The following is a 24902-nucleotide window of genomic DNA, read 5'->3' as shown; positions in this document are numbered from 1 at the left end:
TTACCATTTAATTTCATAGCTATCTCACATTATCATCTCTTGTCCAAATGAATGCCATTATTGGAATGTAATGCTGCTCTTCAATTTTAAATGATATTCCTCGGCATTTGATTGCATTATTCAATGTGAAGCTCTTGAGCCGAAGTACAGTTGAGTGAGCTGTAGATAGCTGATTCAAAGATTTCTGTGGTAATGCAATGTTGGTGCATATATCTTCAGGGTTGTGTCAACATTCATGTGTAGGGAATAATGGATGATTTTTATTCTAGCGTCTTCAGTTGTAGAAGTTAGAGAATGCTTTCTTTCATTTTCACTTGGATGAACTTCAGAACCAAAGCTGCAATGTTACTGTGTGCAAGTTTGGTGCTTCATGGACTTTTTTTGTGCATAGTATCTATGTTCAAACCTTGTGTGGGAGCTGTGTTTTTTCTCTTTGAAAGTTGCGTGGAGTTGTAATGCTCACCTCTTTCTTCCTCCTCATGTTACCTCTAAAATGATGTACACATAGTATCAGATATTTTTATCGGAGTTAAAAGAACTTAATTTTACCTAAAAAAAACTTAAGAACTTAAAAAAAGTTAAAGAACTTATTGGGTTCAATTTATAACCTAACAAATTTGCAAACATAATCATCAATATAAAATTTATCAATGGTTTGAATTTTATCAATCTCAGGCCTTACATTCTCCTTAGTAAATACTACGTTTTCTCTTTGAGGTTACTCTTTTTCTATAATCATAAAGTTTGTAACTTTGATTTTTCACTTTACACGTATCCTGCACATTGGCGCTTGCTGGCTCCGTCAATGTTTCAATTTGTCCATATCTGTGTCACCTCTGGCTTGACTCTCACTTCTGCCATAACTCCTTCCTCTGCTGCTTTTTTCCCTAATTCTCAACCCTTTTGTTGAAACACCACGAAAAACTTGTAATCAGGCATTATGTATATTTTTCATTCCACTTTGCTTCTTGGCACCCATTCATACCACTGTCCCGTTACAACTTTCCCTTCTCATGCAATGTAAAGGAGTTATATCATCCATATCCAGTTTTCCTCAGACTAGAAGCTGTCCCCAATATTAAATTTATATATAATGAATGACTGACTATCTGTGTGTCAGTAGAGTTGGTGATTGCCTGTGAATACTTCATGCATGGCCTATGAGAAATGATGAAATTCACATTACATGAAATGAAAATTTTAATTTTTAAATCTTGATTTGGACTATTTGGCAATGTAGGAATGTATTTATGAATATTTGATAGATTGGTTAAGAAGCTTCCCAATTTAAAGTCTGGCAGATTATCTTGAGAGATATTCTAATGAGGATCATGATCACCTTATTCCATCCTCTCTGCTCCCTTTTAGTTTCCCCCAAGTTAGCTTGAGTTTCTCCAAATGGAATGTGCAAATTATCTGAGGGCAGGCTTTAGGTAGGTTGGACTCCAATTTATATAAATATCCTGCAGAAGCTGTACTCTCATTCACAAATAGAATTTCATGAAATGGATTGTTGATTTCTTCTCAAATATGGCTCAATTTAAGGATATGAATGGCTTTTGCCTTTGGTCCAGTTTCCCATTTCACAATTTTTTAGGTTTTGACACTCTACAAATGGTTGAAAAACTTAAAGAACTGTGTGTATCACAATCATGGATACAGCTTTGTGTACATCTGGCTTAAGTTTTGAATTAAGTTCAACAATTTTGTCCTCAAATTTCTTATTAGTGTTGCTAACTGATCTTTTTCATCAAGTGCTAATACGTAAACACTAAATAAAATGAGGCGTAGCCATGGGGGATTTTTTGTGTTACAACTTCCCCCTTGAGCCATTAAAAGAGGTGCCAAAAACAAGTAACATGGCCTCGTACAAAATTTCTATTTTTGAGTCCTGAAAATCACGTTTTAAGCATCAAAAATCCCCAAATTTTCCAGGCTAATACCACTACCTTTTTAGACTCTCTAAAAAATTATTCACCTTAGCTAAGAAATGGTTTATCAACTGGATTGTTTCCTAATTAGAACAAAAAATGATGAAATCAAATTAATGTGAGAGATTTTACATGTAGTGGTGGAATGTAAATACCAATACATAACATCTTTTATGCAGCACTTTCCTCACCAAAGGCCTTGTATTCTGAAAGCTAAAACTAGAGTCAATAATCGATTTTTGCTATTGTTTTTGATTCCTTTGTAGGCAAACACATATAATTTGCTACTTCAAAATAATTTTCTGATGGTTTTTAGACTGTATATGTGAATATTCACGTTTAAAATTAGGATTTTTTGTCGTTTTAGGTGCTTGGAGTTGTCTGGAAACCCTTTTCGTGTGCCTCGACATTCTGTCCTTTCTAAGGGAACTCCAGCAATTCTGTCATATCTAAGAGACAGAATACCTCACTAACAAGGTATAGAAATGAGGTATATTTCAGGTAAAGTCAATCTAATTAAGGATTAAAAGTAAATATTAGTGTATGTATTGTGGACTAGTGGGAAGCTAAGGTACCTGTTTAAAAAATGAACCTGGGAATAATTTTCCTGCTTATGCCATAAATATGATATTAAGCTCAGATTTTTATATATACATCATTTTAGATCATGTCTATTAATGTAGTGCGTTTGTTGTTTCAAGGAAAGAATATTATTGCCTAGCAAGTTGATGTTCCTGTGTTAGATAAACTTTATTTTTGTATGCATTTATGTGTTGCCTATTTCCTTTAGTTTTGCTAAACAGTATTTTTGTTGGAATTAGGTTTTACATCATTTGTTGTGGTTTATTGCTACTTGTGTGCACTTACATGTACAAAATATACCATTTAAGTAATTTTGAATCCTGATATGGAGAAACTAACTTGTCTTTCAAAAAATTCAAGTTCAGTTATGTGAAATGCTGTATTGGTTGTGTTATTGCCATCTATGACTGTACATAAGTGTGTGATTATAATACATATCTGTTGGTGATGTGCTCTTTGAGCTTTTAGAAACTAGCTTTTATGTGAGTTCCTTAGAAAGGCAGCCATATTAATTCTAAGCCATACATTGTACCACTATTGAGATTGCATATTTCAATAAAAATTTGTTGAAGAAAAATTTCATTTCCTTGAATGTTCTTCAAATCTTCATGCAGAAACTCATTTGGTGGTGTCTTAAGATGAAGAAGGGTTCTTAATATTTTATAGTTGATTAGTTGACATAACCAATAGGATCATGAATGCAATAAAAAACTCCCTTTTCCCATTCTGAAATTTTTTTGCTGTTTTTATCTGTACATAAGTACACGCACACACACACAGCCGTACATATGTGATAGGAAGTTAGTGGCTTGTGAAGTTATCAAACAAACATCCTTTTTTCCTATTTACAATGTACAATAATTAAATTATATTAACTATAATACTCTTTTATATTTATGGTCATATTTTCTTTGGTTTAGCTTGTTGGGAATTCATTACACCATTAATTCTCATTTGAACATAATAAATTTATCAGCCTCATGTGAGTTTGGTTGATGACTTCTCATTCTGTTATACAATCTTCTATGTTTTCAACAGTCTGTACATACCATGCCTACTTCTTATTATGAAACACAGTAATGAAAACAACTTCATAATTTTCATAACAATAAAAACAAGGGGTTCACAGTTTGCTACCCAATCACACACACCTGTACAAGTGCTACTCCAGCCTTTTGGCAAAATGGTTGCTAACCATGCCATTTCAGCTTCTTTGGAGCATTGAGAAATAAATCGTACCCTATTAATGATGTTAGAACATCATGCACTTAACCATCAAGTTTTGCATTTCCTAGCTTCTTTTACTTCTTCTAAATACTTCAACACATGCAGTTCTTTTATATTTGGTTATTTAACCTCCCTGTACTCTTTGAGGATTCTCTTCCATGGGTCTATAGCACACTGATAACACACCATTTCCTTGATCTAACTCCTTTACTAATGAAATTGACTATTCAGTACAATTGCTTATACTTTTAATTCTCGACACTTGATATGTGCCCCCCCCCCAATTTCCCCCCTCAACCATTCTCCTATGCCTTTGTACCCATATGAGAGTCAATGACCAGTGTAATTCTCTCCATTGTACACATTTTTCCCATGTTCCATTCGTTTGCTGAAAGGGAATCCTAAAAACCAACAAGCTATTGAACATACTAGTATTCCCTTGGCTGTTGTTCCAAAAGGCTGAGGAGGTTGAAACAGCATACAGACCTAATGCTATTAGATGTGATTGCATTCTTGTGGTAAGGATTATATAATATTTCATCTGCACTTTAAACTCTACAAATATTTTTCTGTATATGTTGTCACAATGATCTCGTTTGAAGTATGAACAAATGAATTGAAATATTTTAATGAAGTTTCCTCGTCCTCAGTCATTATGACATTTTTTTCAGATTAAGTCTTGATGTTTACCGGACATGAGTTGATCGACTCTGACAATTATCTCCAGAAATTTTAAGCTCACAGTTATCAGTGATAATATTATCATATGTTAACCATTCTTATCTTAACAGCACAATAAGACCAAGGAGAGGGAAAATAGTCATAATGATACATTATCTTACACATTAAACTTTCATCGCACAATGATTCTTACGGACAATCAGCATCTGGAGAGAAAAGCCCAGAATAAGCGCAACATTCAACAGTAACTATACGTATGTACTTTTAACCCATTCATTAATGGTTTAAGCCCAAATAGAGATAGATTGAGTGTGCCAGATGTACATGCTGAGTAGAGTCAGGTGACATCACTGTTGTAAGTTGCACTAAGACAGAGTTTTTCACTGCATGAAATTTTTACTTTTTTTTTTGGTTCATCTTTACATTTTGGAGATTATTTGATGTATACATAAAAGACCCCCACATTTCAAAAGCATGGGAAGCTTTCTTATGCATATTCACTAAAAAATATATGTCAAGTCCCACGCATAAGAAAGAGGGGTGTGTGCTTTCAAGTGGAATATTAGTTCAATGGATGTCAATATTTTTCACTTGTCTTCATATCCAGTCATTTTTCCCGCTCAAGGAAATTTTTTAAGGTAATTACTGAAGAATAATTCTAAACTTCGATCCCTGTTCATGAACTTATTTGGACAATGCTAATTATATATTTTTCTCTAATTAAAAAATAATATTTTAATGGTAAATATTTCATACGTGCGAAATATTCTGACAGTTTCTTATGGGACAGCAGGGTATTTCAACCTAATGGCATCAAGTTATTAATGATGTGAAACCTGAATCTTGGTTTGGTTGTGAAGTTTGAAAACTCGGAGGAAGAAAATATATGCTATCCTTGAACTGATTTGCCTCAACATATTTCAATCTTAAAGTTGCTCATATAGGATTTATTGGCTGTGATTATGAGGAGAAATATCATTTAAATATTGATAGTTGTGAACTTGGAAAGGTTGGTCCTGAAAGTCAGTGATAACATTATAGTAGATTTAACTGAATTAACCCTGAAAGAGTATCAGATTACACATAGACTGTCCCATAAAGTGTCTGTACTCATCATTAAGGGAAAAGATGGAGGAGTGTTAGAAAAATTTTGTTCATTCGATCTGAACATCTGCCCAAACTTGGGAAATTGTTACCTCAACCCTAACTGAGTTTTGTAATTTCATGGTTTGTTCTCCTAGCTTTGAAGGCCATACGCAGCAATAGGAAACAGTGTCACAAGAATGTCTGCCTTATGAAGTTGATTATTTACAAATTCTAGAAGGACTACTCGAACTAGTTCTCTTTTTGACCGAAATCTTTTCGATAGCACCACTTCCCATGATTTTTTTGACAGCATAGATAAGTCACTAGTAGAATGATCTGATGTTTTCGTGACAGTAAAGAAGATTGCATTTGATGAAAGTGAAACAAATTGTGGCCAATACTTAGTCAGAGGTAGTTGAGGGAGATAACACCATAAAGATATTCAAGAAGCCTGAGAACTAGCAAGTACTACATCATACTTTATTTAGGCCTCTTTTCTTTAACAATGATTTCTGAAACAAATTGAATCACGTATTTCACTCTTTCCTCTGCATATTTTTTCCAAATGAATTCCATAGTAAGACCTGTCTTTTTTGATATTTCTAACAATTCAAGAACAATGCACAAACAGGATAACAGGAAAAGCATGTATTTTACCTAATATATGTTTATATTATGGATGTGAAACAAAAAAGAAAAAGTAACAATGGAATATATATTCATCAACCAGGTTAAAATAATTTTGAAATTACATTTAGTAAAAATTGGGCTTACGATTGCACCCATAACAATTCAATCTCCTGCCTCAAAAAAATACTGCGTTGCTGTTGAAATGAACTCTTGAGGGTTTTGCTGATTAATTTGATTGCTCTTCCTGCTAATGAAGCTAATATTGCCAATAATTCAGTAATGGCAACTTTATTCTCACTTAATGACAACCACACCTGTATCATGCATTTCATTTATCCCTGAACACAGCTTATCTCATAAAAACAAACAGCAGATCACTTAATTTATTGACTTAATTTTTTGCCCTCCTCTGCTTTAATATATATCTTATATACTTTTTCTAACTTCACGTTGAAGGAAGAGAGAACTGCTGAAGCCTTTTTTCTGGCATTATAGGGCATTATTAACATTACCTTTAACACATAAATGGCTGCTTTAAAGTCCCAAGTTAAAGTGGTAGTAGTTTCATCAAGGAGGACATGAGAGTGTGCCTGATTTTATATAATAGGCGTCCAGAAAACAGTCAGAATTTTAGGGAGAAGTTAAGAAATGCACCACCGAGAGAGTGTGTGTGTTTTTACCATTAATTTCAGGAATTCCACAAAGACATAGTCACTCTTGCAACCACCTTAGCAGAGGTGACTAAGAAAGTGCTGTTGAGTCCCTTGAACTGTGACTAGCCGTACAAGTGGTGCGTGCATCATCATTGGAGGCACGAGGCTGCACCTCCTGTGCGTGGCTTTGTATTTTTTTTGGAGAGAATGATGGGGTTTGAAGAGGAGCAGAAAGGAGAGGGTCAGGGAGTCATGGACACAGGAATTTGTTCGGAGATAGTTTTTGAGGAAGTTAAAAAAGAGGAGAGGCAGTACTCACGGGAAGGATAACTATGTAAGAGCCTTACTTTTCTGAGTCGTGTGTTTATATTATATGTATATAGAGATCTTAAATAAGTCCTTTTCTTCATTTTCTTCAACAGCAGCGAGGGGTTATTGGAAAGAAAGAGGCCAAGATTGGGAGTAGAGGACAGAGAGTGTGTGAGAGACAGGGATTTAGGAATTGGGGAAAGTATCAACCAGTGAAAAATGCCAATTTGTTGGCGCACACTTAAAAAATTGGATCTCCTATACATGACACAAACAAACTGAAACATTTATATTTCACACCATCATCAGAATTTGCGTGGTCTTCCAAGTGTGTGCATGGCCTCCCCACCTCTCATGAACTGCACACCCCCTTCGTCTCCGTCCTTCTCCTGCACTTTCTCTGCTGATTCTTATCTTCGTTGGGTTGGCGAGGGCTTAACCGGAGGGCAGAGGCGTCGCCGAAAGGACAGCGACTGCTGGGTACGACGCTGAAGACGTCGACGACGCCCCTTCCCGGACAACCCTCCTCCGCTCTTCCTCCACCTCCTCCTCCTCCTCCTCCCCACATTTCGTGGCGAAGTGGTAGACTCCGGCCCCGCTGTTGATCTTCGTCCCCCATCCCCTTCCTCCTCCTCCTCCTCCTTCTACTCCCCTTTCGACCGTACCAGAGTCCGGGCGGCCGAGACCCCGACCTCCGCGGCCGGCGGCGGCGCTCGACCCTCCAGCTCCCCGCGAAGACGCCGACTCGCCGCCTCCCGCCGAAGCCGCCGGCGCGGCTTCTGCTCGTCCGGGGTGGTGGTGCGGTCGCTTTCGCGGGGGAGCGAGCGGGTTCGCTGACGTGGGGGGAGGAGGAGAGGGATGGTTGCGTCCCGGGGGGAAGGCGGAAGGGGAGGGAAGGAGGGAGGAGGCAGAGCGGTGGCGTCTCTGGTGGTCCGCAGTGGTGGCCGGTTAGCAGTTGCACCCGGCGTTCTGGGGGGCGTTCTGGGTCTCCGCAAGTCGCGTGCCGCCCTTGGAGGCGTTCATCAGGTTGGGGTCGGAGTCGAGGCTTTCCGACATCTTGTCGCAAATGATGTCCACCAGACGTTCAAAGACAGCCTATGGTCACAAAAAAAGAGAGAGGTGCAATGAGAAACGAATGCTATCACAATTAACTCGATCCTCCGAGGCTCGTGTGCATTGGGTTTTGCTCTTACTGTGCGCCTTCTTTCGTCGGTGTTTGGTGATGAAACGGGGAAAAATACTCATTAACACATTCATTGCGGGCCCGATATTCATGAACGTCGTCAGAATAGGCCGATAAAATAAGCAAGAAAAAAAGAGAGTGACTAAGAAGTGGATATTAGTCACGTACTGAGGCAGAGAAATGCAGATCACGTCAATTGACGTGCTCCGTATGTCGGCTTGGTCGGGACCACGTCAATTGACGTGCTCCGCGCTGAATGTGCTAAGTGACCACATATCCACTCCTTACTGTTTGAATAATATCGTTTTCTTTAGCATATAAAATTTTATTTTTCCTCTATCAACATTTCTGAGCTCGTTGCAAACCCCTCACTGGGTGCTAAAAGTTTCAAAATTCTGCTCATCAGAAAAATAATTTCAAAACTCATGGGCATTGCTCTCACGTTCAAGGGTTGAGGAAATATTACATGTACCTACGTATTGGAAATAATCAGAATATAGAGGCAGAGATGATGTGGAATAGCTTAATTTATCTGAAATATCTTACCTTGACGTTGACATTCTCTTTGGCAGAAGTTTCGAAGAACTCTATGCCTAGCTGCTCCGCCAATGATTTGCCCCTCTCAAATGAAATCACTCTTTCGTCCTCCATGTCACACTTGTTTCCGACAAGGATCACTTGGGCGTTGTCCCAGGAATACGTCTTGATTTGAGTCACCCTGAAAATAAATGGAATGAATATATTAAGAATTCAGAGCATGAAATATTTTAGATAAAAACATTAGTACCTTAGCGCAGTGGCGCATCGTGGGGGGGTTTTGGGGGATAAAACCCCCCCAGAGCTCAGGGAATTTTTTAAATTTTATCCATTTTACTCAATTGGATTGATATTACTAATAGAATAGTTTTAGGATTAATAAAATATCCCTCAGAAAGCCGTAAAACTCACCATTTTGAACCATTTATCTTAAAATTTCGCAATTTATTAATCTCGCACCTACCGCATATCCTGGTGGGTATTCCATACCCCCATACATCCCGGTATTAGTTGCACCTAACCCCCCCCCCCCCCGCCTTAATTCCTAGCTGCGCCCCTGCCTTAGCGCGGTGAATACATTTAACCCCCTCAGATAGGTAAAATTGTTGAAAATTGACGGATAAATTTTCCTCAGGAATGACGAAAGTAATGTTTTAGCTGCAGGAATTAATGCCGAAGAATATCTAAAAGACTTCCGATGGTATCGAAGGGCTACTCGCAGGTTGATGTAGTGACTCGAATGCGCGGCATGATCGAGCTACAATTGAAAATAAATGAAAGCACCATTGCGCATTTGCTGTTCATTCTGTTGCGGTCTATTGCACGCATAGAATATGTTATCAGCACGAATATTAAAAAAGAAATAAGGTAAAATTAGGGGAGTCAACCGAAATTTACGTTCATGACCTTCATGATGATGTGATTCACAAATATTACAAAAGGGAATCCTCAAGTCGGCCTCTAAATGTGTTATCACCCACCGCGTATTTTAATGGCTTTACAAAAGTCGCCACGCGTGTCGCTGACGGACAAATTGGTCCGAGTTTCACGGGGAAATAAAGTATAACTTGGGGTATTAACCGAAATTTATACACATGATGATACTATCTATAAAATTCATTACTTTTCAATGCTGTTTATCGCAGTGACAAACATTTTACTGTAAAATATTGGAAAAAAGTGGATCGCATTGCACTCATCGCCGCGCCGCAGATATTTTAGAAAACTGATTAAAATGCGACAGAAGAGGCAACAGAAATCACCCTCCCATTGAATACAGTCCCTTTGGTATGATTTATCAAATTCATAACTCCTCAATGCTATTCCTAGCATTTGTACAGACTATACTGAAAATTATGTGAAAAAAAAGGATCACATTGCACCCATTACCGCGCCGCGGACATTTTTGAAAGCAGTATTAAATGCGACTGAAGCGGCAACAGAAATCAGCCTTGTATCGGATGGAATGGGGCCACCTCTTTGCAGTCGCATTGGTTATTAGCATTAGAAAATTTTTCTGTCCGGTTAGCTCAGAAATATGGTTCGCTGACTGTTTAAAATGTTCATTATATCCACAGCTGATTAGAGTCTCGTGACGCAGGCAGTTAACCTCTAGTGTATTTAGTCTTCTTAAAGGTCGTCTTATGGGTCATACGTGTCTGTACTGTTTTCATTGAAGGGATCTCTGTGGAGGAAGGACCTCGAATACCGTAAAATCGGGGAGATGACGGTGAGTGACTTATCTGGACTGAAGAAAATTTTTGTGGCTTAGGAGCTTATAATTGGATGAAGTGCTGTTTCATGCGGCGGTGCTGATTACTTACACTTATCAGCTCAAAGATGACGGGATAAGTTTCCGATATGTGAGTACCTCTACACTAGTTCTGATAGTTTGCGTATAAAGCCTAAGTTTTTAATGTTACCGTTTCTTAAGGCCGTCGAACATACTCTTCGTGGATTGCGTGAACGTTTGTGTAAGTACCAGGCTGTTAGGTACCAGGTTAGTAAAGTACTAGTTGCACGAACGCATACCCGATGGTTGTTGACTGAACGGTGAATAGGGCTTGCTTCATTCATTCACACTCCATTCATTTATTTTGCTGGGTATACATTTCGATATATTCTGTTGTTAATTGTCTTATACCGTGTAGAAGGCCACAGAAATGAATCCAAATGTGAAACATAATGATGTTTATCAGTGATAATTCAGAAATTTCCCAAGTAGCAGAAAATATTGCATGGATATCCAAAAGGGGTTGAAAATATCCAAATGTCGTTACATCTCACCTGTGATATTCCATGAATATTCTAAGAATATTAGACAGTAATATTCATACAAAGATATCCAAATTGTTTTATGCCTTAGATGCCTCCAAATTTTATTACTTGAACAAAAGGGAGCTTTTGACACTTATTGGATAGGTTTCAAACTTATCTTTGATGTGAATGATGGAATTGGACAAATTTTTTCAACCTTATGTCAGATTTAGGTATTCAGAAAATCCAAATGGAGAGGCAAAACCAATAAATACATTGAAATCTTTGGGAAGGACTGCTTTAGTTAAGCTTAAATTCGTTCAGGAGGGAATAAGAAGTCATTGACCAGAAATTTACCAGTAAATAACGCTGATTTGTAATTTAAATTTTTTATAAACTTAAAATTTTTAAGAAAATAGTTCCTATTTGAGATGTATTTGTGAATAGCCCCAATCTAAGTCTTTTGATCCTGATTGCAATGGCAATATTTGTCACTATTATCATCCAATAAAGTCTGTGAAAATTTAGTTTATGATGTAGTCCTTCTGATCCAAATTCCAAATATGTGAGGAGGGAATTTCTTTGTTATAAATGTAGAAAAGGTAAAAGCTTAGGGGACATAATTCCAAACTGAATCATTTTTGTAAGCACATGTTGGTAGCAAATGTGAATGTCATTCTTTTCATTCAGCAATATTTAATTCATTCAATGTAAGAATTTGTGTGCTGATGAGTAGATTGACTTTGAAAATGTCAGGAGCTTGAAGTTGGGTTTAAAATGTTCTGCCTCTGAAGCATTCTAGCAGATCAAAGGTCACTTTGGATGGCTTATGATTTGGTATTGAGATGATCTGTTGGAATGCTATAGGCTGCTTCTGGCTATCATTGTTACTACTGTAGGGGACGATACAGTGTGAGAAAATTTAAATGTCATTATAATAAACAACGGGGAGGGGTGATTTTTGGTGCTCCGTGGATATTGTGCCTATAGATATCCATGTAACTGTTCTATAAATTCTATGGATGCTAGCAATTGATATTCATTGAATATATCTAAGTGGGAAGTTGGGATATTCTTCGCATATCCGTTCAAGGTTATATGAATATCTTATGGATATTAAGGAAGTTATTTTGTAGCATTAAATGGATATTGTATGAATATTAGCTGCTGCTTGGGTTCGGTGGGCTAGCAGTCAGGACTTCAGCTAGCAGAGGGATGTCAAGGGGTTCAAAACCCATAGATACGTTGGGAATATACTGCCTTAAAAGCTCCCCCACCGGTGAGCCCCTAAAGTCTACCACTTCTCCTCATGAGTCCCCGTTCGAATTTTTTTCGAGCCACTGCTCAGCTTGGACTTGAGGAAAGCAGTACTACTAACAAGAGCAAAAGTAGAAAATTGCTTTCAAATAGCAACACAAGTAATAAATATCAAACTGCCTCTAAAATCTTTTTTAAGGAAATTAGTCGTATAAATAGCGTTAACAAGTGGGTGAGCGTTATAGATAACTTGGAACAAAAGCATTTTTTTTGTTTTGTTACCGTTGTTGGGCATAAGACATAAAAAAAGAATTTATTGTGAGAGTTACCACCTATCGAATATGTTGGCGAAAGAGATCCAATCTGGATGATGGAATTTGGGTCAACCAGAGGTATTTATGGTCCCTGTGCAATGCTTTCTTTATTGTCCTTTCCTCCAGCGGTGCCCTCACCTTTAAGATCGCCCAGAATGAGAGAGAGAGGGGGGCAAATCTAATGCAAGTCAACTGTTTCCTTTATATTCCGAAAGTGAAAAAAAAAATCCGTTGCCGCCAAGATCACAAGCTAACTAATGTTTAGTGGAGTCAGTTACACTCAGGCAGTATTTATGGGGAACCGGAAAAGTTCGGGGGATGTAAAGGCCCCACCCCTCCACCCATGGTTCTGCTAGATAGGTTTCCGTGGCACAAGAATCTAAGTTCCATGGTTTCAGAGAGGAGATGACTGGTTGCCATACCTAACTCCGAAAGCAGGTGCCCACATCTATTTCATGTATATTTTTGCATACACCATCATATATATTTGGTATATATATAATCTGGATCCTTTCTTATATTTTTAACATGGGTTCCTCTAACAGGTTTAGTTTGTTTTCCTCCCCCTAACCCAACTTATGGGAGGAGGTCAATGAAACGCATTAGCCTTTCCGCCACGAAAGGATTATTGGGATGGTTGTTGTAGCTTTTGCGAGTAGGGGATTCATTATCAGTATGAAATACTTGCTATTCTTATTTCAGGTTAGTTATGACGATGAGCATATGAAATATCAGTTACTAACATAAGCCATGAAATTCTAAATTTTATTGAAAGTTTTTCTCTCCGAAATTAGTCATTAACTCGCATAGTATTTTTATTCTTTATTTTAATTTTGTCATGAATTCCTTCGTATAAATCACGCGGATGGAATTCAAAAGATGTAGAAGAAAGATGAAAGTCTCATGAAACGCTATATCTATTTATAAAGTAAGTATTATTGATATATTGAATGTTTTAGTCATTAATTGTACATCGGGGAATATACAACATGCATATTTTCGGTTGCGGGTAACATTTTTACTAAAAAACTATCATGGTTTTCACATATTAAGCATTAAGCAAAGCATATTACATAATGCATGAAAATTCAGTGTAGAAACATTCATACTGACCAGTCTTGTACACTGTTGAAAGATTCTTCGTTAGTGATATCATACATCAGTATGAAACCCATTGCACCACGGTAGTATGCCGTAGTTATGGTCCGGTACCGCTCCTGTCCAGCTGTGTCCTGTAAAAAATATCAGTGAGTGCATGTTAAAAAATTTAATTAGTGTTTGATTAATTTTAAGGTACTTTTGTTCATTACTCATTGATATTATCAACGCCTTAAAAAAATTCCCGCGTTGATAAAGATTAATCATCTTGGTATACCATGATTTACGATATTCGCGAGTTTCTTTCCCATATTTAGGACGGACAGAAGAAAAGGGGATGGGTAAAAGGAAATATCTGAAGGAAAGGCGCTGAATATGTGAACCGCGAGAATAGCCCAAGCAGTGCGGGGGTCAAAATCAGGAGAGTATGGTCAAATGAGCTTTGTTTAAATATAGTTCCATTCGGGTAGTCCAATGATGTGCTGGGGTCAAATAAGGAGAGTTTAGGGCCACACGAAGGAATGGTAAAACCGGTAGAGAAAAATCCAAGACAAGCAAGAGGTCAAAATAGAAATAAATAAAAACAATTCGAACTCACGTAATTAAGGGAACCACCATCACAAGCAAGATGACAACTTAATGTGTCATTTCTAATTCCTACCACCAGGTAGAAATAATGAGGGGATTCTATGCAGCTTTCGCCTACTTACCAAAAGTCGACGGCTTTCCTGCGTTTAAATTGATTTATATTACGCGCCCAATAATGAGGAAAAACAAACGAAAACGCCTAATGTGCATTTAAAAGTGTGCGCAAACCTGTTCAAAAAATGCACCGTGTAACCACCTATTCGTGGACCTTGTCCATGTAAATGTATACGAATCTGTAAAGGAAACCATTCAGAAAAATGCGCCGAATCTTGTACATTTTAATGAACCGTGTTAACCAGGCCTTAACTCGGCACAATCATACATCACATTCACATGGTAACCCTAACGAGGAGAGTAAATGTATGTCAAGAGTGATTGGCTCTAGTTGAAATAGGCGATAAATTCAAGATAATTTCGGGAAAAAAGGATAATGCTATAGAAATAGTCGGGACCCAGTGATTAGCGAAGTATCCATGAGTAAGGGTCGAATTTCTTATTTTTGTTCTAAGTCTCATCTCCACAAGGGGTGCTAATTATCTTGCGGTCAATCTAATCTCAAGTAAATGTGCTTAGTGAAGAGCAGTATAGGGTTAGGAGTGTAATGTGGGGAGAAGAGAAACCTACCGTCTAAATTAGCATACGCTCTAAAATAATATGGTGTATTAAAGAGGCGCAAACATCCTGTGAAGGTTAGAGATCTGTATTTAGCTAAACTATTTCTCCGAAAAAATGTGATATGGATTGAAGTAATCAATAAAGTAGATACTAGTGAATTCGATGCTTCTTGCAAAGGTGACTCCGGTTTTTACTTTAGAATCTTGAGATCAGCTTTGCGGGTTTCATGTCACAAATTAAATTAGTTGGGTGAGCAATGGTTTTTATGCAGTTTCACTGAGATTTTATAAAATATTTATAAACCACAGGGACTATAATTGACTCCAGATGTATGAAAAACAAGGATTCCATGATAAAAATTAAAATTGATTCCATGATTCTGATTAAACGAGGATTCCATGAGGATGTATGGGTGAAATCTAATAGGATACATTTCGACCTGCTTGGAGTGACGCCTTAATTTTCCTCGCTAAACTTCAAAATGTAGAGGCCGCTAGAATGTTCATCAAATAAACATTGTGAAATTTGCGCCGGAAAATAAACGAAATGGAGGATTGTGACGTTCACATCTGTTTCGGAAGGGGAGATTGAACTGCTTAAACAATGTGGTATTTTAGTAAAAATACTTTAATTATGAAAGTATTCGTCGAAAAAATCACTATCTTGACTCGTGATGCATATAGCTAAAAAATAATGATTTTTTTCAGGATATTCATTAGTTCGAGTGCATCCGTCGAGGTTATTCCCAGCTCAGCCGATGAAACCATGGATGAGAGTTCGACATTTTTTTTCCGTCGCGACATATTGATTGTATCTTCCTCATTGATGGGTGCCCGCTTTTTAACTTATAAAAAGTAAAAGGTAACAATTTTTTTCTAAACTTTGGGGAATGGATAAGGGGGCTAAAGTTTTCCGCTCCAAATTTTATGCGTATAGATGGTTATAATTTGAAATTTGCTCAACCTACCTCAATTTCCAAAACGGAAAACTGTAAAAAAGGATCAGTAAATATCCCGTATTTTCTCCGTGGGTTTAAAAAAACCAGTACGTGCCGATATCGTAAATGGAGGTTATTTATTTCTTAACGATGTATTGCCTATAAGTTATCATGAAGTCAATTACAAAACGTTGGCACTGTCTCAAGTGCAGCCTACTGTAATCAAATTTACATGTTCGACAACGTCTTATGAATCCTCGATATCTATTTTTCTTTATTCAAGACACTTCATTGCTTTAATTCCGAAGTTTATCAAATACCACGGCATGGTTTACTTATGTTGAAATCGACCTCAATGGCCTCACTCAATTCGTTTTTTGAATAAAGAGATCATCTGTGGAAAAGCTGCCCTGCGCCATAGCTTCATTCCGCGGTTTATGCGGATTTAGTATCGTGTCTTCCTTGGCTTAATTCCATCATTTGTCTCTGTTCAGCAGTACCAGCAGCAGCCAAACGTTGGTCACCATAACATGTGTGGCAAATAAAGAATAAACTTCCACCACGGTTGCGTGTTTTTATGCCAGTTCGTGCGTGCGTTTTTACGATGATTCTCTCGGATTCCGTAAATGGCGCCATTTCCGCTCACGTCCGCGTGACTGAGCAAGGTCGAGTTTATTACCCTCACTCCTTCCCTGTCATCCGTGCCACGAATAAAAGATTTAGGTTTCTCGTTCTCACGTGATATCTTGCGGAAGAGGATGTACCCTGTGATCCCTCAAATCATCTCATTTGTCCTCGCATGTTGGACGCATCTTAGGGAAGTGGCAGCTGTTATTAGCATACGTGCGAGGAATTGAAGTTTCTTATTAGGTAATTACGGGCAACTCTACGCCGTTTGTGCTGATAGGATGGTGGGAATCAGTGGATAGTGAGATATTACTCGCGAGTTCTCGAATGGGCGACGAAAGTAAGTTCCGTAATGGCCATGTTTATGGGCTCTAGATATTAAATGAGCCTTGGTTTTTCGTTTTGCCGGACGGATGGATTACTGTGCTCGAGTTGCATCCAGAATTTCTTACGATATCATCAGCGACCTGTAGGATGAATTCGCAGGCATTCCAAATTACAGTCTATCAATTTTGAGTGAGCAAATTCGTCCAATCCTGTCGTCGATTTGGACTGAAAAAATAATAGGAAGTTGGAAGAGACGTATGATCATCATCATCACTGGTCAACAATCCTAGGATTGGTTTGACGCAGCTCTCCACTCAATTCTCCCATAGGCTAATCTTTTCACGCCTACGTATTTCTTCTCTGTCACATCTCTCTTTACTTGTTCCATATATTTTGTTCGAGGTCTTCCTTTTCCGTTCTTGCCTTCCACTTGTCCTTCGACGATTGTCTTCATCAGGCCATCATGTCTCAAGATGTGGCCTATAAGGTTGTTCCGTCTTCTTATTAAGGTTTTCATGAGGCTTCTCTTCTCTCCTACCCTTCTTAGGACTTCCTCGTTACTAACTCGGTCGATCCATTCGATTTTCATCATTCTTCTGTAGCACCACATTTCAAAGGCCTCTATCTATCTATCCTTGCTTTCTCCGCTGTGGTCATTGTCCATGCCTCACTTCCGTATAGGAGCATACTCCAGATGTAGGTTCTTATAAATTGTTTCGTTACTTCCATATTTAGGTTTCCCGCTGTAAGCAGGTCTCTCTTTTGGTGGAATGCTCTCTTCGCCTGGGCTATTCTGCTGATAATTTCTTTCTTACTTCTCCCGTCACTAGTTGTCTTGCTTCCCAAATAACCGATATCATCCACCTCTATCAGTCAGGAGACGTATGATATTTTTTTAAATTAAACAAGAATAGAATGGAAACAATGAAAACATTTTAATGGTGAAAAATGAAATAGTCTAGAAGAAGCCTCAATATGAAATGCCAATACCAAGTGAGAATCGAGTAGATAGACAGAAAAAGAAAGAGGAAAAGATAGCGTAATTGAGTTATTGAAACAGAGGGCAATCGAGTATGAGAGGAAACATTCCAGAGAATTGCCGTTGTGTAGATAATGATGGAGGCTAGCCGGTGATTTCCTGACGGTAATTATATTTTTGCATTATCCGCAGCTTGATATTCGACCAGCAAATTGACTTCATTATCGTGTTAACTACAAGCATGGCGGAAGGAAGACAGTTTAATCTATTGTAAAAGGAAAGAATGCATTCCTCTTTACAGCGATTTCTTAAGTTATTTCATTGACAAATATCGCCCCCATAGCACATTAATTTATTTCTGTGATTAAGAATATTATCCTTAGAAAATGATTTAGTTTTATTCGGCCTGCAAAAGTTTTACTAAGGTGGCTCTAATTGTCTTCAATACAATGGGAATAATTAACGAATTTTTGATATTCCTCTTTATTTAAATATATGCCATTTACTGCCGTTGAAAATTTGTAAAAATGTGGTGACCTTTTCATAGAAATTTTTATGTGAGATTCAAAGCACAGATTTAAGAGTGTAGAAACGCAGAACGTACATTCAGGGTTTTCATCAATTAAGTATTTGCTTCTTTTTCCGTGCTTAGGCCGAAATTGAGACATGAATAGGTTAAGGTATATAATTAATGTATGTTGGTATGAGAATAAAATTATAATTGCCGTAAGATTATTGGGAAAGATTAGCGTCAACATAGTGGCATCCTTTTCCGCGTGTTTTTGTAACTCTTAATCTAATGCTGCCGAGTGATTGGAAATATTCCTGTTTTTATCATTTATTTAAGGCAATAATAAAATCGCATAGTCGTAATTAGGTTTAGACATTTCACTGGACATCGCTTTGGCCCTAAATTACTTATTTATTGTGAAAATTTTGTAGTTTTTCCACCTCAATTGGTTTTTCTTTCATCATCAATAATATTTTCCGTATACCACCGAGTCGATTTTCCCTTAGAAGTTACACTTTCAGCGAAAAAACCAAAGAATATGACATCAGGGTGGTTTTTAGTCTATAGTCATATAATTAAATTGCCGACTTTGAAGGAAAAGAATAAATTAGAATGTATCTTATCGCAAGAGAGAAATGAGGCGTAGTGAAGTTTTGTGCATCGAACGACTTTGTGAGTTCTTAAAGAAAGGCGTTCTATTCTGAGTGCAACGTTAGCTTGATTGAATACTCAATGAAAATTTTGGTTTTTTATTAATTAGGTAGTTAGGCTTATGGACAATGATTTTCTGTACCTGGAGAGTTAAGGTACTGAGAAATTGTGTTGCAGTTATTTATTTTTCATCGGATTTGTGCTACGTTTACCCTTTTTAATTTCAGATATGAAAAACAGATTGTTTTTTTTTCATACCCATGAATTATACTAAGTCTTGCTACATCTTTGGCAGTATTATTACAGAAAACTCTACTTTTGGATTTTTACCTCAGCGTCGTTTTTTCTTCCTTGTACAACACCCGGAGAATATAAAGTTCACTTAAACCTCTCAGTGTCGCATATAACAAGTTTGTTTTTGCTCATAAGTGAATCGGTTTGCAGCATGCACAGTCTGTTTTTGGAAAAGAGAAATATTTTTTTTCACTAAGTCCATCTGATAAGAAACAAGTAAATAAGTATCGCGTCGAGGTCGGGTATATTGAATCTGGATGAAGCTTTGTGGTCGGTTGTGAATCCTAATCGGTCACCTTCGTATTTTCAATCTATTTTGCTAGGTTTAATAATTTGTCTTGATTGGTATGAAAAGGAGTAAAGTGAATAATTGGTGGAGATAAAGGACCTATTTCTAATCGGCCACCTTTGTACGGTCCAGCTCTTATGTTAGGTTTCATAACTTATGTTACTTTGTGTGAATAAGGCAGTCCGTGAGCCTCTTGGCAGATTTTGAAAGAGTACTACGCGCTTTCCAATTTTAGGTAAAGACGAAAATATGAAAGCCCTATCCCATTTTTGGAACGCATTATAGTCACGAATGATTAGGGTTGCACACACAGGAACTCGTAAACAAGATGGGTCAATCCGTTCAAATACATGGCATGAACATCAGCATGTAGGGAGATTAAATCCTTACGTGCTGCTAGACGAATCTAAAGGTGCGTGCTATTTCAGAGGAAAGGAAGGTTGGCCAATGAAATCTTACTTTTGTTTCGACAGCGATTGAATAAGGCTAACGTTTGAAAGATTTCATGTGCCGTGTTTATGGAGATTAGATTGTATTTCCGCTGGGCAGGTGTTTTGCTATGAAGTCGGCGGTATTCCGGTAAAGGGGGCAGTCTTTATACATTCACGTTAGGTGCGTCGGTATATAGAGCAGGAGGAAATATCGTGCTAGAGGTGACTTCTACTCGAAGTTCAAAGAACCAGGTCACATGGAAAGAGTAAAAAAATTTAATCCCGTTAAAATTGTATGCGACACAGTTTCCGTAATGACGCTCATTGCAACAGATAAGGGCGGCAATTATGGCTGCGGCGATTGAAAGATAGCTAATAATAATGAATACGGCAGTCCGTGTTCACACAAAGCAACGGACAGAAATTTAGTATCCCCAAAAACTAGTTCCCTTATTTTTACAGTTAGGTACTTGTTGAAAACTTCATTTGGAGTATTAATAATATTCAAGGGCGGATCCAGGATATTTTCTGGGGGGAGGGGGGCACAAGGGTCTGACAGCCAAACAATATTATCATATTTGCGATTAAAAACAACATACGACAGTTACTCTAAGAAGTGTTTTACTTATTTTAACATGAAAGTTATTAATATGAAATTAAATGATTTAGGCTCTGTAATATACAAAACAAAACGAAAGTAATGATAACCGTATGAAAAATCTGTTCTGTTTCTTAAGCCCCTGGGGGAGGCTATTGGGCATGTTCACCTATTCCCCCTACCCTAAATCCCTATCGCCTATGCTAATATTTGTAGTGTTTCTTAGTACAATTCATCTGTTAATATCAATCGAAGCGTTCAAGTATTATGTAAGGTCGTTTTTGGCTATTTTTGAACTCCCACACGATGTATTAAAAAACAAGGATTAGTCGAACCCCTGAAATGGGCTAACTCATTATCCTACTTTCCCCAGGAGTGCTCACGTAATATGTATGTACCTTCTTGAAAGTCCCAAATCTTATTCTATTTTAGAAATTTTTATTATAAATTAGCACTGGAAATTTTTGGGTCTCCAGCTCAAGTGTATGGATATTTTTCTGTAATTCACTTTATTTTTTTAATGGTCTTAACTTATTATTATGACGTATTATTGCAGCAACGAGTTGCAGCTACATACATCCTGTAAGTTAGATAATGGCGTGCATAGTGAGTGCGATGCGGGTTGTCTACCATGAAACTTGGTGGCTCAATGCTGAAAACTGCTTGGCCACGATTTCAAGAATAGGGTGGTTTCCTATTATTTTTTTATTGCCTGAATCGAAAGATTATTACTCCTGGAGTACATATTTCACGCTTTTAGATTTTTTAATGACGATATATATTTTTCGCCATTAAATGAAAAGTGAAAATTTACAAGAGCGCGAAAACGCGACGGCTAAGTATGAAATATATAAGTATGGGAAAACCCCGTGTGACATAATTCTGGTTCGCCGGGCGAGGTGACCTTGGGGCGAGGCTTTGTGCGCTGAAACGATGCAGGCTGCTAGCAGGTAGCGCTTGGCTTAAATAAGGATTATTAATACCCTATCAAACGAAGGAAACTTTCCGAACATAAGTAATTTTAATGGGTGATTATTAAGAGATGTTACCCTGAGTTCTGTGGCTCATGTATGCATTAGTAATCTCAGACGATGCAACACTCCTATCTACTCGTATGGAAACTAGGTCCCTGTGACGTCACGTGGAGTGGAATCGCATGGGCGCCAATGTGGCCTTTTTCAAATGCAGTTAAAATTGACCATTAACATTAGTCTGAACTGGGATTTCTAAAACCAAATGATTTGTATATTATGAATACACTAATGGTGGGTAACGAATCGCAATCAATGCCTTTCGTTTTCTTTGATGAAGGAAACTGCCCTATTCAATATTTCTTGGTAGTATCGTTTCCAAAAGTTTGTGTGCAGCAGTTGTTTAACTTAACAAAAGTTTGTGTGGTCTACATAAAATCGTGAATGAAGGCTTAGTTATCGTAAACTGCACTTAAACCTAAGCTTCTCCGTATTAGATATGAATCTAGTTGATCACAGCAACGACTACTGGAGGAATTCGTGCGTTACAGTAAACACAAATGTGATATGTCCGTGTCTCGGTAAATTAGTAATCTCACTATTCTTCAATGTTACCAGCCTCGTAAATTTCACCAATAATCAAAGAAGAGATAAATATGATTATGTGTAGGTCGAATTCAAAAGGACTTCGGAAAAAAATTGTACTTGGTGCTTATTTTTACGAAAGCTTAAACACTACTTTCAGTTTCCATGAAGCTCTATGGCGATCCGATCACTCATTGCTTCAACTCAAAGGTTAGTTTGGATAAGGGAGGGTAAAGCTCCGCATATGGTGCCAGAGAACATGAATTTCACATATTCATTGTGAGGGTCGATTTCTTTCCCTTTATTTCCTCATATTTTTATGATTTTTATTGTAGGGTGTCTGAAGGTTTCATTCGAGATTGGAACCCGGGATCCATTCGTCATTAGCCAAGGCTCTATCCACGGCTGCCGCGCTCACCAAATAAAAACATGAATTTTAAATATTTAAGTATACCGGGACTAGCCACGGTGATAACTTTTACGGAGTCGACCGCAATGCACAAATAGTGCGAAAAATCCACAGAGGAGGGTAGCTTAACTGGCTAAAGCACTCGGCCGGAAATCGAGGGATCCGGGTTCGAATCCCGGTCAAGGCGAATGATTTTTCCTCTGTGGAGTTTTCGTGAATTTTAAATAATTATTAAATCAGCGGTGAAAGATATTGGTGAAGAGTGGACTCGGCAGTTATGATATTACGCTCCATGTTTATTATTTTTCCACGAAAAGAATCTGAAGCAGCTAGTTCATTTTATTTCGTCATTCTTTTCGCGGAAGCAAAGAAAATCTAGCAACGAAGCAAGTCACTTAAAAATCAGACCCTACCACCAAAGAGGTCTCCTCCGTGGTAAATCACCGAATGAAGTATGTTCCTCACTTCCCTATCTCTTCTGCGATGGACAGAAAATTATTATCAGACATCCACGGCCGATTATGCAGTTGAAAATATTTAACTGGAATTGCGTAATAGTTACGTACAAATGGATTTTTTATTCGGAAATATTCTGCCAAGGGATACCCTCAAAAATGGTACCTGCGGATGAAAAGGACGGCTTCAGAAAGCATCGTTACTTAACTGCGTGGAGAATTCTCTCTCGCGCGGGGGCTAATAGTTTCGGCTCACACCCCATCATAGTAATAGCGGGTCAAAACGCGGTCTTCAAAACTCTTTTTGACCGGCTGGAAAGAAGGCCCTCGCTCGTCCCTCCTATTGGTTATTTTTATTTGCAGCAGACGCATGGTTCAGCGGCATTACCAAGTCGGGACATAAGAAACTTTTCGGCTCTCGGGTGGTAAGATTTTTACTGTCCGGGATTGTATAAAATGTGGAATCAAGATTGCCGTTTGCTTTATGCAGAAAAAATAGAATAAATCGTTACGATTAAGGACAACAGCGTGAATAGCTTGCAGCATTGGTGAATGGAGGCTCACGAATACATTTGTATGGAGAAACAGAAGTTGCATATTTGTGTGGCAGTAAATCGTCTCCCTTAATGTGCTGCGAAAGCCGTTAACGAACGTTCTCCATCTCGATATCTCCTTTTAACCGTCACTCTTCCGTTGAAAAAAAAGATGTTCAAAATTGCAATTCAAGTGTTTCAGGTGGCGCGGTTCCAAAACATTTGACAAGGAGACGGCACGAGGCATTGTTATCAGGGCCTTTAGACCCCTCCCCACTCCCTCGCCAACAGGGAAATCAACAAGTGAGTCTGCCGACGACGACCCCTTGAACTAGGTGAAATTTAACGAACTCGGGGTGAAAGTTCATCACATCGTATTTAAGAACAAAAAGCCGATGTTTCACACGATAGCAATAACAAGATACATATGACTTTTCATTCTTGGAGCTTTGCGGTATTTCCTCGATTATTTACAGTCTTAAATTGAAATTTTCTTCAGAAATGATACAGCTAAGCCTTAAAATAGTCGGTGCATATTTTTCAATTATTAATGCTGGAATTCATTTTTTATTTTGTGGAATGAGATTCTTGTTTATTTATTGGTTAATTGTTGCTTGTGAGATATCTTTGAAGATGACCTAGAAGACAGGAATGAGAAAAGTTAACTTAATAAATTTTGCGGTAAGATCCCAAAGGGTTTTACGCTTACCTCTTCTCCATGGGGATATTTCATTTTAAATATATTTCAATGGAGAAGGATTCAAAACAAGTGAACAACTGTAACCGTACGTTTCGAAATAAAAATGCTGATTAAATATGTTCCAGCGGAAAGCAAAGCTGGTTGCAGACACTACTATGGTAGTTTTCAAGTCAATTTGGGTGAGAATCAATGCAATTCATACCTATGTAATGGGTCTATCCTAGGGCAACGCGCCCTGCGAGTATCGAAAACGAGTCCACGCCGCGACGCTGCCGCCAACTCATTGGCCCGTGAGACCAGACTCATTGGCCCATGGAAAAAATACTCAACATATACTGTCGGCACATCAAAGTCTATTCAATTATTTAGTAAAGAAATTTTCTATCTACGCAAAAAATTTATCTTCCAATCATGTATCCTGATTAGGATGTGAGGTCAACGTTTTCTTTCACAAAAATAGCTTTTCTTGGAATAATAAAGATTTAGATAAGCAGTAACCTTTCAAGCGCCATAATATACACAGTTTTATTCAGGAGTGAATGTGACTGTTTTTTGAAGGGATAATTCTTTGGTACAGCTATATAATTTACTATATAAG

At 37.9% G+C, this 24902-nt stretch overlaps 2 protein-coding genes across 5 annotated transcripts in view; one reads left to right on the top strand and one right to left on the bottom strand.

Annotated features, from left to right (window-relative positions):
• LOC124158962 (leucine-rich repeat-containing protein 40-like) overlaps nucleotides 1–3090 on the top strand; it is a 30607-nt gene extending 27517 nt beyond the window's left edge. For both annotated transcript variants that reach the window (XM_046534417.1, XM_046534408.1), the window contains one exon: nucleotides 2299–3090. In XM_046534417.1, coding sequence (XP_046390373.1) covers nucleotides 2299–2404 — 106 coding nt within the window. In that variant the 3' untranslated portion in view covers nucleotides 2405–3090. The remainder of the gene's footprint in view (nucleotides 1–2298) is intronic.
• Nucleotides 3091–3229: 139 nt separating this feature from the next.
• Nucleotides 3230–24902, bottom strand: part of LOC124158974 (ras-related protein Rab-3) — a 251557-nt gene continuing 229884 nt past the window's right edge. For all 3 annotated transcript variants that reach the window (XM_046534442.1, XM_046534434.1, XM_046534427.1), the window contains exons 3-5: nucleotides 13760–13878; nucleotides 8829–9000; nucleotides 3230–8194 (exon numbers count right to left, since the gene is read on the bottom strand). In XM_046534442.1, the coding sequence (XP_046390398.1) occupies nucleotides 8048–8194; nucleotides 8829–9000; nucleotides 13760–13878 (438 nt within the window). In that variant the 3' untranslated portion in view covers nucleotides 3230–8047. The remainder of the gene's footprint in view (nucleotides 8195–8828; nucleotides 9001–13759; nucleotides 13879–24902) is intronic.

The sequence above is a fragment of the Ischnura elegans genome, chromosome 1, assembly GCF_921293095.1.
Source record: "Ischnura elegans chromosome 1, ioIscEleg1.1, whole genome shotgun sequence".
In the NCBI taxonomy this organism is placed as follows: Eukaryota; Metazoa; Arthropoda; class Insecta; order Odonata; family Coenagrionidae; genus Ischnura; species Ischnura elegans.
This window is presented reverse-complemented; position numbering and strand designations above follow the sequence as displayed.